General features: G+C 43.4%; 1 protein-coding gene across 1 annotated transcript in view; it reads left to right on the plus strand.

Moving 5' to 3' along the window:
* dusp22a (dual specificity phosphatase 22a) overlaps positions 1 to 11,194 on the plus strand; it is a 114,727-nt gene extending 103,533 nt beyond the window's left edge. The window contains exon 7 of the mRNA XM_080188071.1: positions 10,474 to 11,194. Coding sequence (XP_080044197.1) covers positions 10,474 to 10,680 — 207 coding nt within the window. The 3' untranslated portion in view covers positions 10,681 to 11,194. The remainder of the gene's footprint in view (positions 1 to 10,473) is intronic.
* The last annotated feature ends 6,079 nt before the right edge of the window (positions 11,195 to 17,273 follow it).

Below are 17,273 nucleotides of genomic sequence, written 5' to 3' on the forward strand. Positions count from 1 at the left end.
AAACAGGCCCTTCGGCCCTCCAAGCCTGCACCGCTCATTTGTATCCCTCCATTCCCGTCTGTTGTGGCTATCCAGATAAGTCTTAAACGATCCCAGCGTGTCCGCCTCTTCTGTTAGAGACTTGGTTGGAACTCTTAGTGTTGCTGTCATGACTCCCCCAGATGCTGCTGCTGCCATAGCTTTCCCAATGCAGTGTATTCCAGGCCCCACCACCTTCTGTGTAAAATACACCCCTTTGACATCTGTGTTAAACCTTGCCCCCCTCACCTGTGACCCCTTGTGTTCGTCACCTCCGACCTGGGAAAAAGTTTCCCACTGTTCACCATATCCCTTCATAATTTTATATATCTCTATTAGGTCGCCCATCATCCTCCGTCTTTCCAGGGAGAACAACCCCAGTTTACCCAATCTCTCCTCGTAGCTAAGACCCTCCATACCAGGCAACATCCTGGTAAACGTTTTCTGTACTCTCTCCAAAGGCTCCATGTCCTTCTGGTAATGTGGTGACCAGAACTGGATGCAGTATTCCAAATGTGGCCTAACCAACGTTCTATATAGCTGCAACATCATATGCCAACTTTTATACTCAATGCCCTGTCCTATAAAGGCAAACATGCCATATGCCTTCTTCACCACCTTCTCCACCTGTAAGGATCTGTGAACCTGCACACCCAGGTCCCTCTGTGTGTCTATACTCCTGATGGTTCTGCCATTTATTGTATAGCTCCCCTCTACATTAGTTCTACCAAAATGCATCACTTCGCATTTATCTGGATTAAATTCCATCTGTCAGATGTCGCAAAAATATTTTCTATGTTGCAAAATATTTTCATGTTGATAGAGCGACTTCTTAATTGCCAAAAGTAATAAATAAAGCTTCTGTTTCCTTGGCTAAGGTTTGTATAATTGGAAAGCACTTTTCTTCTGATAGTGACTTGGTTGGAACTCTTCGTGTTGTTATCATGACTCCTCCAGATGCTGCTGCTACCATAGCTTTCCCAATGCAAGGATGCCATCATTGTCTCTGCATATCTCCTGCCGTTCATCCAGGGCACATCGCCCAGGCACAACACAATCTTAAACACAACCAACGTGCATCTTTGGTTATGCTCCTTAACGTGAGATGTATCTCCTGACAAATGTTGTTTCGGTCTGAGGAGCAGCTCTGTTGGCCTGGATTATTCTCCCTCTGAACATGGTCGACAGACAAGAAATCTAATGCAATTTTCAAAGCCAACCATCTTAAGGCTGGATGATACCATCAGCCCATCCAATTCATCTCTCTTCTATCCTATTAGTTCCATCTGAAGTGAAATTCTCTTTAAGATATCTATCCAATATTATTTTGGAAAGATGGAAGGCACTTTCTCCTGCAGTAGTTCTTGCTGAGCTGTCCCAAACCCAAAATCCCCGTCAGTGATAATTCCCGACATTGATGGTTTAATTCCCAAATAACACAATGATGCCTTCCAAAGGGATTTAGGTTATTCTTGTGAGTAATTTACAATAAGAGACTAAATGATTTGCCAGGTTTTTTTTCATGGAGACAATGCACCTTTAATACCTTAATTGCTTGATGATCTGCTGTTTGAACAATTTATCAGCTCAAACTGTAAAAGATGCAGATGTGTTTGTCTGTGTTAAACTAGTTATCTGTCACAAAATGCTGTTGAGCCAAGCTTCAGCAGGGGGGAAATTCCATTGGAAATACCCTAGTATAGTTTGGGAAGTAAACATCACTGAAGTCATTTTGTGTCATTGATTTTTTTATGTGCTCCAACATGAATACAGCTTGCTAAACCAAGACTCATTCAGAAGGGCAGAACATTGCTTTAAAAGCACACTGATCCTTATTTGAATATAATTCCTGCAAAAACTAAATAGAGACTATTTAATTAAAAGTTAATTTACGGGATGTAGGCGTTGCTAGCTAGGCAAGCGTTTATTGCCCATCCCTAATTGCCCTTTAGGAAGTTGTGGTGAGCAGCCTTCTTGAACTGTTGCATTCCCTAAGGTGTAGGTATGGTGCTGATGGGGAGGCAGTTCCAGGATTTTGACTCAGTGACGGTGGAGGAATGGCAATATATTTCCAAGTCAGGATGGTGAGTGGCTCAGAGAGGAACTTGCAGAATGGTAATGTTCCCAAGGGTGGGATTTTATGGCCTTGCTCATCCCAAAAGTGTAAAATCCCATAAAATTATTGATAGATGATTACATTTCCATCCGATGGAATTAAGACTCATCACACTATTTTCGATTCCAACTCAACTCTGTCCCAGGGGGCTCCTTCTTCTTCTCAGCTTTCCCTCCCACTTACAATCCACGTGATTTTAATGGCTAAATTGGTTTCAAACCAACTACTTCCTCACTTTTCTCACTTTTGTTCCCGATCTGTTCTTGGTAGCAACCCTATGTTGGGCCATGATTCTTTAGCTGGGCCTCCCAATGTTGAAAAAAATCCTGAGGCTTACGGACCTTCCCACTGTCCACCCCTCGCCCACTCCGATTCCTGTGGCAGGTGGGGTGGTAAAATCCTGTTCATGTGTCTGCGGCCTTTGCTCTTCTAGACAGTAGCATTTGTGCATTTGGAAGGTGCTTTCATGCTGCGTACATGACTGGGTTGACATTGAGTCTTTGATCATGATAACCAGTATGCCTGAGTCAACTCTTAAATTTATTTTTATAGCCTTAAGAATTTCAGTTAGGTCAACAGATGATCTACTTTTCAAAGAAAGAAAGAGTAATTTCCTTAAACTAGTAAGTGAAAATCCCTGATACCCAGAACTGTATTCATTGTTTGCTTTTATACTCAGTGGAGTTCATTGTAACTCTAGGGTTGGTGTGCTCAGTAGTGATTTGTGCAGTCACAAATATACTGTCTTTCGCTGTGTACTTGGTCCCTTGACACATTTAACTCATTGCACTCTTTTTAACCATATCATCTGATGGTCCCAAGTGACAATCCAACTGAATACAGCACAAACCTGATAGAAATGAAATCTTCCCTTCTGCAGAACCATGGTGTAAAGTGGACAACAGGCGGGGAATATGCAAGAAATATGGAGGAGGGAGACAGTGAAAGATACACTTTGACTACTCCTGAAGGCATGGCTACATACACACAAATATACGAGTTAGGAACAGGAATAGACCACTTGGCCCTTCAAGCCTGCTCCCCCATTCAATAAGATAAACCCTCAAACCTACGTTGCTGCCTGTCCCTGGTAACCTTTCACCCCTGTGTTAGCCAAGAATCTATTTGACTCTGTTTGTAAAAAGCCTCACAACACCAGGTTAAAGTCCAACAGATTAATTTGGTAACACGAGCTTTCGAAGCGCTGCTCCTTCATCAGGTGAGGAAAAAATTAGGAAAGCTGATAGAATGCTGGTTGGCAGGATGTACTGCCCCTTCATCACTCACCTGATGAAGGAGCCGCATCCTGAAAGCTCATCCTATCAAATAAACCTGTTGGACCTTAACCTGGTGTTGTGAGACTTCTTATGTGCTTATCCCAGTCCAACAGCAGCATTTCCACATATTACTCTGCCTGAGAAGCATTCAAGGACTCTGCTTCCACTGCCCCTTTGGGAAGAGAATTCCAATGATTCACAACCCTCAGAGAAAAAATTCTCCTAATTTTTCTCGTAAATGAATGACCTCTTGTTTTTAAACAGTGACCCATTAGTTCTAAATTCTCCCACAAAAGGAAACATCTTCTCCATCATCCAGTCCAGACCCTTCAGAAACTTAAAGGTTTCAATCAATTCACCTCTTACTTTTCTCTTTGGGGAGTTGGTTAGCTGGACAGCTGGTTAGTGATGAAAGAGTGGCACCCTCGAAGGGGAGAGCAGCCTATGGTTATCTGAGACTATAGTGACTTTATCTTTATTCTTCTAAACACCAGTGAATGCCAATTTAACCTGCCCAATCTTTCCCTGTAAGACAACCCAACCATTCCAGGTATTAGCCCAGTAAACCTTCTCCGAACTTCATCTAACACATAGACATTTTTCCTTAAATGAGACCAATATTGTTACACAGTACTCCAGTTATGGTCTCACCAGTTGCTTTGTATAATTGAAGCATAAGCTCCCTACTCTTGTATTCAATTCCTCTGACAATAGATGAGAACATTCTATTAGCTTTCCGAATTATTTGCTGCACCTGTGTACGAACCTTTTACGATTCATGCACTAGGACACCCCTTTCCCTCTGTCTCTCAGAGCTCTGCAATCTCTCACCATTTGGATAATATGCTTCTCTTTTATTCTTTCTGCCAAAATGGCCAATTTCACATGTCCCTGCATTATAGTCCATTTGCCAGATCTTTGCCCAGTCACTTAACCCATCTCTATCGCTTTATAACTGCCTCATGTCCTCATCATAATTTATTTTCCTATCTCTCTTTGTGTCATCGGCAAATTTAGCAACCATACCTTTCATCCTTTCATCTAAGTTATAATTTATGTAAATTAAGAAAAGCTAAGACCCCAGCACTGATGCCTGTAGCACACCACTCATCACATACTGCCAACCAAAAAAAGACCCATTAATGTCAATTATCTATTCCCTCTTAGCCAGCCAATCTTTAACCCATGCTGATATGTTATCCCCCGAACACTGTGTGCTCTTTTTCTGCAATAATCTTTGATGTGGCACCTTGTCAAATGCATTCTGGAAATCATTTTTTTAGAATACTGAGGAAATTTGGTAAGTCCACTACAATTCTCACCAACTTTTTAGATGCACCATAGAAAGCATTCTTTCTGGATGTACCACAGCTTGGTATGGCTCCTGCTTTATCCAAGACTGCAAGAAACTACAAAGGGTTGTGAATGAAGCCTAGTCCGTCATTCAAATCAGTCTCCCATCCATTGACTCTGTTAATGCCTCCCACTGCCTCAGAAAAACAGCCAGCATAATTAAGGACCCTACACACCCTGGGCATACTCTCTTCCACCTTCTTCTGTCAGGAAAATGATACAAAAGTCTGAGGGCACATACCAACTGATTCAAGAACAGCTTCTTCCCTGCTGCCATCAGACTTTTGAATGGACCTACCTCGCATTAAGTTGCGTTCTGCACCCTCTCCTTTCCATCTCTATGTATGGTATGCTTTGTCTCTATAGCGCACAAGAAACAATATTTTTCACTGAATACCAATCCATGTGACAATAATAAATCAAATCAAATCAAAATCTAACTACAGTGCATTCACTTTACATAAGAACATAAGAAATAGGAGCAGGAGTAGGCCATCTAGCCCTTCGAGCCTGCCCCGCCATTCAATAAGATCATGGCTGATCTGTCGTGGCTCAGTTCCACATTCCCGCCCTCTCCCCATAACCCTTAATCCCCTCGCTCATCAAAAACCCATCAACCCGCTTCTTAAAAATATTTAGCGAGGCAGCCTCCACCACCTCAACGGGCAGAGAATTCCAGAGATTCACCACCCTTTGAGTGAAGAAGTTCCTCTTCAACTCCGTTCTAAACTGCCCCTCCTTTATCTTGAGGCTGTGCCCCCTAGTCCTACTGTCCTTTCTGAGCGGGAAGAGTCTCTCCACCTCTATCCTATCCATCCCATTCATCATCTTGTACGTCTCAATGAGACCTCCCCTCATTCTTCTAAACTCTAACGAGTACAAGCCTAGTTTATTCAGCCTCTCCTCATAGCTCAACCCCCTCAACTCCAGTATCAGCCTAGCAAACCTCCTCTGCACTCCCTCCAAGGCCAAAATATCCTTGCGTAAGTGCGGCGACCAAAACTGCACACAGCACTCCAGCTGCGGCCTCACCAATGCCCTATACAGCAGCAGCAAGACCTCCCTACTTTTATATTCAATCCCCCTCGCTATGAAGGCCAGCATCCCATTCGCCTTCCTGACCACCTGCTGCACCTGCAGGCTGGGTTTTTGCGACTCATGCACAAGGACCCCGAGGTCCCTCTGCACCGTCGCCTGCTGCAGTTTTTCGCCATGTAAGTAATAGTCCTTCCTACCATTATTCCTACCAAAGTGGACCACCTCGCACTTGCCAACATTAAATTCCATTTGCCATTTCCTGGCCCATTCGCCCAGCCTATCTAGATCCTTCTGCAGACTCTCCACACCCTCCGCGCAGTTTGCTGTTCCACCAATCTTGGTGTCATCAGCAAATTTCGACACCATACACTCGGTTCCCTCCTCCAGATCATCCAATGCAAATATTGAAAGAACTCCAATAATTTGCTCAATCAAAACCATGTTGACTCTGCCTGATTATCTTGAAATTTTCTAAGTGCTCTGCTGCCGTATCTTTAATAATGGATTTGAACGTTTTCCCTGTGGAGGATGTTAGACTAGCTGGCCTGTAGTTTCCTGGTTTCTGTCTCCCTCCCTTTTCGAATAATGGAGTTACGTTTGCCCCTTTCCAGGCAGTGCGTTCCAAACCCAAACCACTTGCCACGTGAAACTGTTTTTTCCTCATATCACATTTGCTACTTTTGCAAATCATCTTAAATCTGTACTGTTTCGTTCTTGATCCTTTAATGAGGGGGAACAGTTTCTCCCTATCTACTCTGTCCAGCACCCCCAGCACACCTACTAAACCTGCCCTCAGCTCTTGCATCCATCTCTGAATCAAGACTGTCATCATCTATCTTTATATCTCCTTCTGTGTCTTGGCGTTAAAAAAATGTTTCTGTTGATAATGCTCTTGTTAAGCTCTTTGGAACTTTTTGCTATGTTAAAAGCACTACATAAATGTAAGTTTGTATTAGTCAGAATTATAATAGTACAGCTATGATAGGAGCATAAGTTTAGAGTAAGAAAGGGACATTTACTTGGTTAAGCTTCTACAGAGGACACATTAACTATTCAACAAGCCACATTGTTTAGGTCTGTACACAGAACCTTCCCAGATAACTTTATTTCTGTCTTGTCTTGACCTACCTCGCATTAAATTTATTTTTCTGTACACCCTGGCTATGACTGTAACATTATATTCTGCACTCTGTCCTTTTCTTCTCTATGAACTGTATGCTTTGTTTGTATAGCACGCAAGAAACAATACTTTTCACTGTATACTAATACATGTGACAATAAGAAATCAAATCAAAAATCAGATCAAACCAACTAGTTCTGCGCAACTGTAATGAAAGTGACCTTGTCCCTAGTCTTATGTTAATATTTATCTACGTTGGTCTATTTATGAGACTTGATCTGTGTCTGACAAGTAAAAGTTTTGAGAAATATGTTTTCATTTTGATCACCGCCTTTTGGGTCAATATAGAACAAAAGGCAGCTCCTTTTCTCTAAAACCTTTGACTCTGATGCATAATTAGGAAGGGAGTTCAAGGATTTTGACCTAACGATAGCGAAGGAACAGTGATATAGTTCCAAGTCAGGATGGTAAGTGGCTCGGAATGGCGTGTGAATTTAAAGAAAAATTCATTTGTGGGACACGGGCTTTGCTGGCTGGTCAGCATTTATTGCCCATTCCTTGTCACCCCTGAAGGGCAATTGAGAGTCAACCACATTGCTGTGGCTCTGGAGTCACACGTAGGTTAGAACAGGCAACAACGTCAGATTCCCTCCCTGTGGGACATTAGTGAATCAGATGGGTTTTTCCAACAATCAACAACAGTTTCACGGTCAGCGGTAGATTCTTAATTCCAGATTTTTTTTATTGAATTCAAATTCCACCATCTGCTGTGGAGGGATTCGAACCCAGGTGCTCAGAACATTAGCTGAGTTTCTGGAATAATAGTCTAGCGATAATACCACTAGGCTATCCTGGCCCCAATTTACAAGTAGTGGTGTTCCCATGCGGGTTTGGAAGGTGCTGCCTTAAGGAGGTTTGTGGAATGTAACACATTATAATCCTCAATTTTACTTCTTTAACATTAAACTTCACTTGTGCAAGCATCACAAACCACTAATCATGAAAAGACAATTTGAAAGTGTGATCCTCAACCATCACTGGCCAATATTTGCTGAATATACACATGAACGTTCTTTTGTTATAAAATAAACCAGCCTCTCTCAGTGCATTAGCCAACATTGCCAAGTGTGCCATGCAGGTCAGGAAGGCCGATGGATTAATTCCAAGTCTTTGCTGATGGTTAATCTCAGCCAAGATGGCAATGTTGGTACCAACCTTGTCTTTAAGTTTATTTATTAGTCAAAAGTAAGGCTTGCATTAACACTGCAATGAAGTTACTGTGAAATTTCCCTAGTCGCCACACTTCTGCGCCTGTTTGGGTCAATGCACCTAACCAGCAGACTGTGGAAGGAAACCGGAGCAGCCAGAGGAAACCCACACAGACGTGGGGAGAACGTGCAAACTCTGCACAGACAGTGACCCAAACAGGGAATCGAACCCGGATCCTTGGCACTGTGATATCAGCAGTGCTAACCATTGTGCCACTGTGCCACCCAAATTGGTGCCTTGGGAAAGGGAGAGGAAATATCCCTGCCAAAAGTGTATAGATATGGAATGAAGACAGGATTGTGCTTGGCTGCTGGTTAAATACCCATTTGGCAATAAGTGATATGTTTGGATGAGATGCAGGTGGCAAAGCATTTGGAACAATACCCCAGTAAAAATCACAAAAGGATCAATAAAACAGATTTTCCTGACTCTTGGCTCAGGGATGGAGACTGTTTTTACCTTGCCCTGGGAATTCCAGGATTTTCTGTGTGGGGGGTGGGGGGAAACGAGACCTGGCCTCATGCCTGTTGTGAATGTAGGTTCAGTGAAACGGCATGTGTGCTGCAGGATATTCTTGTGTGACCAGTGAAATGGAGTTTTACCATTCTGAGGGGTGGCCCCATTGTTAGTTATAGACTTGGGGTGGGAAATCGTGGCACTACCTGGGCTGACATGAAGGAGACTGCATAGGTCCCGAGGCAGATGATAGACAATTTTTAATTTAAACCTCTTATCTACCCATGTTTCAGTGTCTCTAGATATTCACAGGCAATGGGGACTTGCTGGCTTCTGATGATCAAAACGAATGATGGAGCAGGCTCGAAGGGCCAGATGGCCCATTCCCACCCTTATTCTCTATGTTTCTATGACCTCCAGCAGTAATCAAGAACTTCTGATCTCAGCGATCTGACATGTTGCTCTGCTTCAATGTACTGGGAGGGGTTTTCCAGCCGCGCTTGGCCCGAAACCGGAAAATCCCGCTCCAAGTTAACAGACCTTTCCATGGTCCGCCCCTTGCCCACTCTGATTCCTGTGGCGGACAGAATGGGAAAATTCTCTCCACTGGACCTTAGGAGGGTAACATGTTCTGACAAAAAAGATTTGCATTTATATAGACCGGAACTCTATCACCTCATCCGCCACGGAATCGGAACGGGCGAGGGTCCGACAACGGACATCCCTGTTGATCCCTGGCAGGAATTTCCGGTCTCGTCCGTGGAGGCTGTAAAATCCCACCCATAGTGTTTTCCATAATCTCCAAACATCCGAAAGCATTGCACAACCCGACCACTGAGATCAGGAGTTCTTGATTACTGATGGAGATCAATGGGGCCACCCCACAGAATGGTAGAACTCCATTTCACTGCTCACACAAGAATATCCTGCATCATGCATGCTGTTTCAATGAACCTGCGTTCACGACAGGCATGAGCCCAGGTCTCATCCCTCCACACAGAAAATCCTGGAATTCCCAGGGCCAGGCAATATTTTTCAAATATTACTACTGTTGTAATGTAGGACATGCAGTAGCCAACTTACACAAAGCACGTTCACTCTCTCAGCAATGTAATAATAATGATCAAATCTTACAATTTTACTGATGTTGATCGAAACATCAATGTTAACCAATGTCGGATGTAGCTCTGTTGCCAGGACAATTGTCTTGGAGTCGCAAGGTTTTGGGTTCAAGTCTCACTCTAGAGGTTGAGTTCAACAATCAAGGCTGGGACTTCAGTACAGTGAGGAGGCCTTGTGTCGCACTTGTAGCACGCCTACCGTTAGACCAGAAGCTCCGGGTTTGAGTCCAACACTAGGACTTGTTGGCCACGGAATAGCACTCAACGTGGGCTGCTAATCAGCTCAGAAATCCTGCCCCCACTTGCCCCGACGGATAAAAAACAGAATGGGCGTGAAGATATGCTAAACAGCCACAACTTCAGTACAGTACTGAGGGAATGCTGTGCTGTTGGATGTGCTATCTCTTCATAGATACATTAAACTAAAGTCCCTCTTTGTAGGCGGCTAGAAGAGATTCCATGGCATTATTTCAAGAGGGAAACAGAAGTTCTACACCATGTCCTGACCAACATTCGCCCAATCAACATCACTAAAACAGTTGGTTATTATCACATTGCTGTGTGTGGGAGAGCACAGTCATTGGGTTGGGATGGGAAATCCTAGAACTCCCGCGCTTTGGTGAACATTGGTGACTTCTTGGAAACCTGCTGTAGTGCTGTCAGGGGAGAGAAGCAGAATTGTTACATGTCCCTGTTTTGTTCCAGTACCGTCGATGGCTCCGGGCAGAATATGGCGAGAATCGCTTCAATGACAAGCAGGAGATTGAGAAGCTGCTGTCTCAGTACGATGAACAACAAAAGCAACAGCAGCTGAGATTTGGAGAACGTCACTGGACAAACCACACTGCAACGGTCTACCCCCTTCCTTACAATGCCTATGGCAGCACCAGCCGCAGCTGGGTGAACAGATAAGAGGCGAGAGAGGGCCTGACTGCTGGATGTTTCAACATCGTTTTATTCATTGTAAATCAGCAAGAATATATATAGCCATATGTACCAACAGTGCAATACGAAGCAGGAGAAAGGCATATACTTTATATACCATCATTTCTCCTTTTTCTATTTATCACTTTCAATAATGTTCCCATTAGCTAGAGTGTGCAAGTTGTGCCTTTCCTTAAACTAAGTGCCTAACTAAGACTGCAGGTATGAAATCGTGCTGCGGTGGAATGGTTGGCTCCTGACCTTTATTTGGAACAGATATTTGCTGCAGTAACTATGGGCACTGCCATGTAGGGCTATAAATTATTCAACGGTTAACAATGTTGCTACTTTTACCTACAGGCATGGACAGTGTTGTCAAATGGATATGAAACCACATAAATTGTTTTCAGTGTAGCATGTGCCAATAATTGTTTATTGTGTTTACTCTTTAAGCTAATTGAATTTTAAAATGAGTGAAATAAAATCGCAAATTGGACCTTCAGCGTTGTACTTCATTTCAAATAAGTTGTGGTCTTTTCACTCTGGCCTCATGTCCGTCCAGCACATTCTTTGGCCCGTCATTGGCAGTCTTGTTTCAGCTGCCTAGGTCCCCCAACTCTGTAATTCCTTCCTAAACTGTGGAATTCCCTTCATCTCTTCCCCGTTAAGGTCCTCCTTAAAACCTACCTCTTTGACTCAGCTTCTGATGATAGGAACTTGGAGCAGGAGCAGGCCATTCAGCCCTATAAGCCAGCTCCGCCATTCAATATGATCATGGTTGACCTCAGTCTCAATGCCGTGTTCCCACACTCTCCCATACCCCTTGATGCCATTAAAATCTAAAATAAATCTATTACTTGAATATGTTCAGTTGCTTGACCTCCACATCTTTCTGTGGTAGAGAATCCCACTGCTTCACTACCCTTTGAGTGAAGAAATTTCTCCTTATCTCAGTCCTAAATGATCTACCCCATATTCTGAGATTGTGCTTCCTGGTTCTAGAATCCCCAACCAGGGAAAACATTCTCCTTGCATCTAGTCTATCCAGCCATGTCAGAATCTTGTACATTTCAATCAGATTTCCTCTGATCCGTGTAAACCCCTGTGAATTCTGGCCCGGTTGAACCAATCTCTCCTCATAGGATAGTCCTGCCAAACCTGATACCTGCCTAGTGAACCTCTGATGCACTTCCTCGATGGCACGTATAGCCTTTCTTAGATAGAGAGACCAAAACTGCACACAATGCTCCAGAAGTGATCTCACCAAGGCCCTGTACAATGGCAGTAAGACATCCCTACTTCTGAACTCAAATCCTCTTGCAATGTAGGCCAATTTTCCATTTGCCGCACTAATGACTTATAGAGTCATAGAGGTTTACAGCATGGAAACAGACCCTTCAGCCCAACTTGTCCATGCTGCCCTTTTTTTAAAAACCCCTAAGCTAATCCCAGTTGCCCGCATTTGGTCTGTATCTATCTATACCCATCCTACCCATGTAACTATCTCAATGCTTTTTAAAAGACAAAATTTTACCCACCTCTGCTACTACCTCTGGCAACTTGTTCCAGACACTCACCATCCTCTATGTGAAAAAATTGCCCCTCTGGACACTTCTGTATCTCTCCCCTCACCTTAAACTCATGCCCTCTAGTTTTAGCCTCCGCTACCTTTAGAACATAGAACATTACAGTGCAGTACAGGCCCTTCAGCCCTCGATGTTGCGCCGAGCAGTGGAACCAATCTAACCTAAACTATTCCAATATTATCCATATGCCTATCCAATGACCATTTGAATGCCCTTAAAGTTGGCGAGTCCACAACTGCTCAGGCAGGGCATTCCACGCCCTTACTACCCTCTGAGCAAAGAACCTACCTCTGACATCTGTCCTATAATTATCACCCCTCAATTTAAAGCTATGTCTCCGCGTGTTAGCCATCACCTTCCGAGGAAAAAGGCTCTCACTGTCCACCCTATCTAATCCTCTGATCACCTTGTATGCCTAATTAGGTTACCTCTTAACCTTCTCTCTAACAAAACAACCTCAAGTTCCTCAGCCTTTCCTCATATGACCTTCCCACCATACTAGGCAACATCCTGACATCTTTGGGAAAAGATATTGACTATCTAACTGACCTATGCCCCTCATTATTTTATAGACCTCCATAAGATCACCCCTCAGCCTCCTATGCTCCACAGAAAAAAGTCCCAATCTAACCAGCCTCTCCTTATAACTCAATCCATCAAGTCCCGGTAGCATCCTAGTAAATCTTTTCTGCACTCTTTCTAATTTAATAATATCCTTTTTATAACAGGGTGACCAGAATTGCACACAGTATTTCAAGTGTGGTCCTACCAATGTCTTGTACAACTTCAACAAGACGTTCCAACTCCTGTATTCGTTGTTCTGGCCAATGAAACCAAGTATGCCAAATGCTTCTTCACCACTCTGTCCACCTGTGACTCCACTTTCAAGGAGCTATGAACATGTACTCCTAGATCTATTTGTTCTGTAACTTTCCCCAACGCCTTACCATTAACTGAGTAAATCCTGCCCTGGTTCAATCTACCAAAATGCATCACCTCGCATTTATCTAAATGAAACCCCATCTACCATTCGTCAGCCCACTGGCCAATTGATCAAGATCCTGTTGCAATTGGAGATAACTTTGTTCACTGTCCACTATGCCATCAATCTTAGTGTCATCTGCAAATTTACTAATCATGCCGCCTACATTCTCATCCAAATAATTAATATAAATGACAAACAATAGTGGACCCAGCACTATCCCTGAGGCACACTGCTGATCACAGGCCTCTACAACCAGAGAAGCCAATTTTGTATCCATTTAGATACCTCATCGTGGATCTCATGAGTTTCAACCTTGTTGACTTGCTGTACTTGCATCGCTGCTTTCATTGACTGGTGTACAAGGACACCCAGATCCATTTGTACATCCACGTTTCCAGTATATCATCCTTTAAATAATACCCTTCCTTTCTGTTTTTCACATCAAAGTTATAACTTCACACTTAGCCATGGTCTGTCCGAATGTTCCCTTCTGCGATGGCATGCATGCTGCATGTGAAACGCCTTGAGATGTTTCACTATATTAACGGTGCTATATAAATGCAATTTTCTGTCATTGATCTGGCGCTCCCAGTGGGGAGTGGCTCTCACCAGTAGTGCTTTTCTGGAAATCATGGCAGTGCAACACATAATTTTCTGAAATACTCACTTTGAAGAATTACATTGCACCATTGGTCCTTATTCACTAATTGTTCACAGTCACAGTGTCCTGGATTGTGGGAAGAATTGCAATGCATGAAAACACCAAATGTATTCAAAAAGATGTTTACACAGTCATATAACAACCGTGGGCCGTTGCTCCTTCATTGACAAGAAAACATTACCACTGGGTGATGGCTGTATTGTGGTAATGTCACGAGTCTAATAATTTAGATGTCCAGGCTAATGCTCTGGCAATAAAAGGGGCGTAACGGTGGCATGGTGGTTAGCACTGCTGCCTCACAGCGCTAGGGTCCCGGGTTCGATTCTTAGCTTGGGTCTATGCGGAGTTTGTAAGTTCTTCCCTGCATGAGTTTCCTCTGGGTGCTCCAGTTTCCTTCCACAGGCCCAAGATGTGCGGGTTAGATTGATTGGCCATGTTAAATTGCCTTTACTGTCAGAAGACTAACAGCGTAAATATGTGGGGTTATAGGGATTGAGTCCGGGTGGGATTGTAGTTGGCACAGGCTTGATGGGCTGAATAGCCTCCTTTGGTACTGTAGAGATTCAAAGAAAAGCAGGAAATTCTGGATAAACTCAGCAAGTCTGGCAGTATATATGAAGGGAGATAGGTTTTGTGTCAGTATGACTTCTTCAAAATGCCTATACTTTGGGGACATGGGTTCAAATCCACTCCGGCAGAGGGTGAAACACCTTTAGTTATCTAATAAAATCTATAATTGTAAACTAGTCTTAGCTAGCTATCCAGAAAACTATAATTGATTGTTGTTATAAAACCCATCTGGGCCACTAATGTCCTTGAGGGAAGGATGTCTACGTGTCTCCATAGAACATAGAACACTACAGCACAAACAGGCCCTTTGGCCTCCAAGTTGCGCCGATCATATCCCTACCTACCAGGCCTGTCTATAACCCTCAATCCCATTAAATCCCATGTACTCATCCAGAAGTCTCTTAAAAGACCCAACAAGTTCGCCTCCACCACCACCGACGGCAGCCGATTCCACTCACTCACCACCCTCTGAGTGAAAAACTTACCCCTGACATCTCCTCTGTACCTACTCCCTAGCACCTTAAACCTGTGTCCTCTCGTAGCGACCATTTCAGCCCTGGGAAATAGCCTCCGAGAATCCACCCTGTCTATACCTCTTAACATCTTATAAACCTCTATCAGGTCGCCTCTCATCCTTCGTCTCTCCAGGGAGAAAAGACCTAGCTCCCTCAACCTATCCTCATAAGGCATGCCACCCAGTCAAGGAACATCCTTGTAAACAGACTCACAGCAATGTGATTAACTCTGCCCTCAGAAGTGACCTAGCAACCTCTCAATTCAAGGAAAATTCGGGTGGCCAACAAATGCTGGTCTTGCCAGTGACAACCATATCCCGTGAAATTCAAAAAAAAAATCACACTGAATCGCACAGGATCGAACTCTGTCGGTCTGGGAGATTGTGGCTGTGATTCTTGGTTTATCAGGCTAGAATTCTTTGCAAGATGAGTGCTCCATTGTTCTCCTGGCATCTTTCTCCAACCTGGATATGAATCAAATATATTGATGCGACTATGTGCACTAGGATTAATGACACAATAGTTAAAGGGAGTGCTGAAACTACTGAGATTCAGCTCATCCAAGTCCCAAGTTTTTTGAATTGTTTTGGAAGATATGAAGGAGAGCTGCCTCGAATCAATATAATGACTGAACCTTTTAAAAACAAGATCGGTTTTAAAAATTCGATCTGTTTCTCCTGTTGAGCTTCCTTTGCTAGTTTTGTTGACCATGCTGGGCCAATCGAAGAAATGCCTTCCTTTTAAAGCGGGTCAGTTGACTTTCCAGTGGTGGCCACTTAGGACTGTGACTACATTCCCTCAAACATTGCTGGATGAATCTTCCACCAACTGAGCTCAAATTCTCAGGTCATGCTGATTGTTTTAGGGATATTGTGGTCAGCATGTATGAAAGTTCAGTGGAGATTGTGCGTATGATGCTGCTGGAGAAGTGGTTTCATTGGAAAGTAAAAGTATCTAGTCTGATCTTCCTCCTCCCTGTATTTAGTACACTGCCTCCCAGCATCATTCATAAGAACACAGAGCAGGAGTAGGCCATTTGGCTCTTCAAACCCTGCTCCACCGTCCAGTAAGATCATGGCTGATCTTTTTGTGGCCCCAGCTCCACTTATCTGCCTGCTCGCCATAACCCTTAATTCCTTCACTGACTGTGAAATATTCCACTCCTTTGTGCCTACCATCTAGACATTAAACTTATGCTCAGTGCTGCATTCATTCAGAACCATGATGGGGCAGCACAATGGCACGGTGGTTAGCACTGCCCCCTCATAGTACCAGGGACCTGGGTTTGATTCCTAGCTTGGGTCACTGTCTGTGTGGAGTTTGCACATTCTCCCCGTGTCTGTATGGGTTGCCTTTGGTTTCCACCTATATTCTGAAATATGTGTTGGTTAGGTGCATTGACCCGAAAAGGCACTGGACTAGGGGAATTTCACAAGAACTTCATTGCAGTGCTAATGTAAGCCTCATTTGTGATACTAATAAATAAACTTTATAACTTTCACTTTGGTGACGTACCTGTGATGTCTTAGTCCCTTATCTAAAGTGAACATTAAAATGGAAAGAGTAAGATGCTACCAGTGTGTCTATTGGTGTCACTGGCAGCAGTAGAGGAGCTGTTGCCGAAAGGTACATTTAAAATTTTATATAAAATGTTTCCAAGTTAAAAATAAATCATGAAGAACATAGATGTCCTCCCTGAAAGGTCTCACTCTAACTTTTGCATCATGGTCGCCTAATCTTAGTCTCCTTAATTAACAGAAATAGTTTATCTCTATCCATCCTGTCACTTCCCCTTAATTTATTGAAACTTTGACCGAATCAGTCCATAGTCTTCTCACTTCCAGAGAATAAACCTTCAGTTTGTATAACCTCCCCTTGTAATTTAATCTTTGGAGTCCGCATTTCATAAAATCAAAGAATCAATGTAGTGCATTGCACAGACAGCCCATTGAATCTGCATCGACCACAATTCCACCCACGCTCTACTTCTGTAACCCCATATATTTACTCTCTTAATCCCTCTGAAAGAGGGTCAATTTAGCATGGCCAATCCACTCAACCTGCACATCTTTGGAGTGTGGGAGAAAACTGGAGGAAACCCACGCAGACATGGAGAATAGAACATAGAACATAGAACATTACAGCACAGTGCAGGCCCTTTGGCCCTCAATGTTGTGCCAAGCTATGTCCAATCCCAAGATAAAGCTATCCCACTCCCTATAATTCTGGTGAGCTCCTTGTGCCTATCCAATAACCGCTTGAAA

This window comes from Carcharhinus amblyrhynchos, chromosome 4 (assembly GCF_965287045.1).
Source record: "Carcharhinus amblyrhynchos chromosome 4, sCarAmb.v2.hapA, whole genome shotgun sequence".
Taxonomy (NCBI): domain Eukaryota; kingdom Metazoa; phylum Chordata; class Chondrichthyes; order Carcharhiniformes; family Carcharhinidae; genus Carcharhinus; species Carcharhinus amblyrhynchos.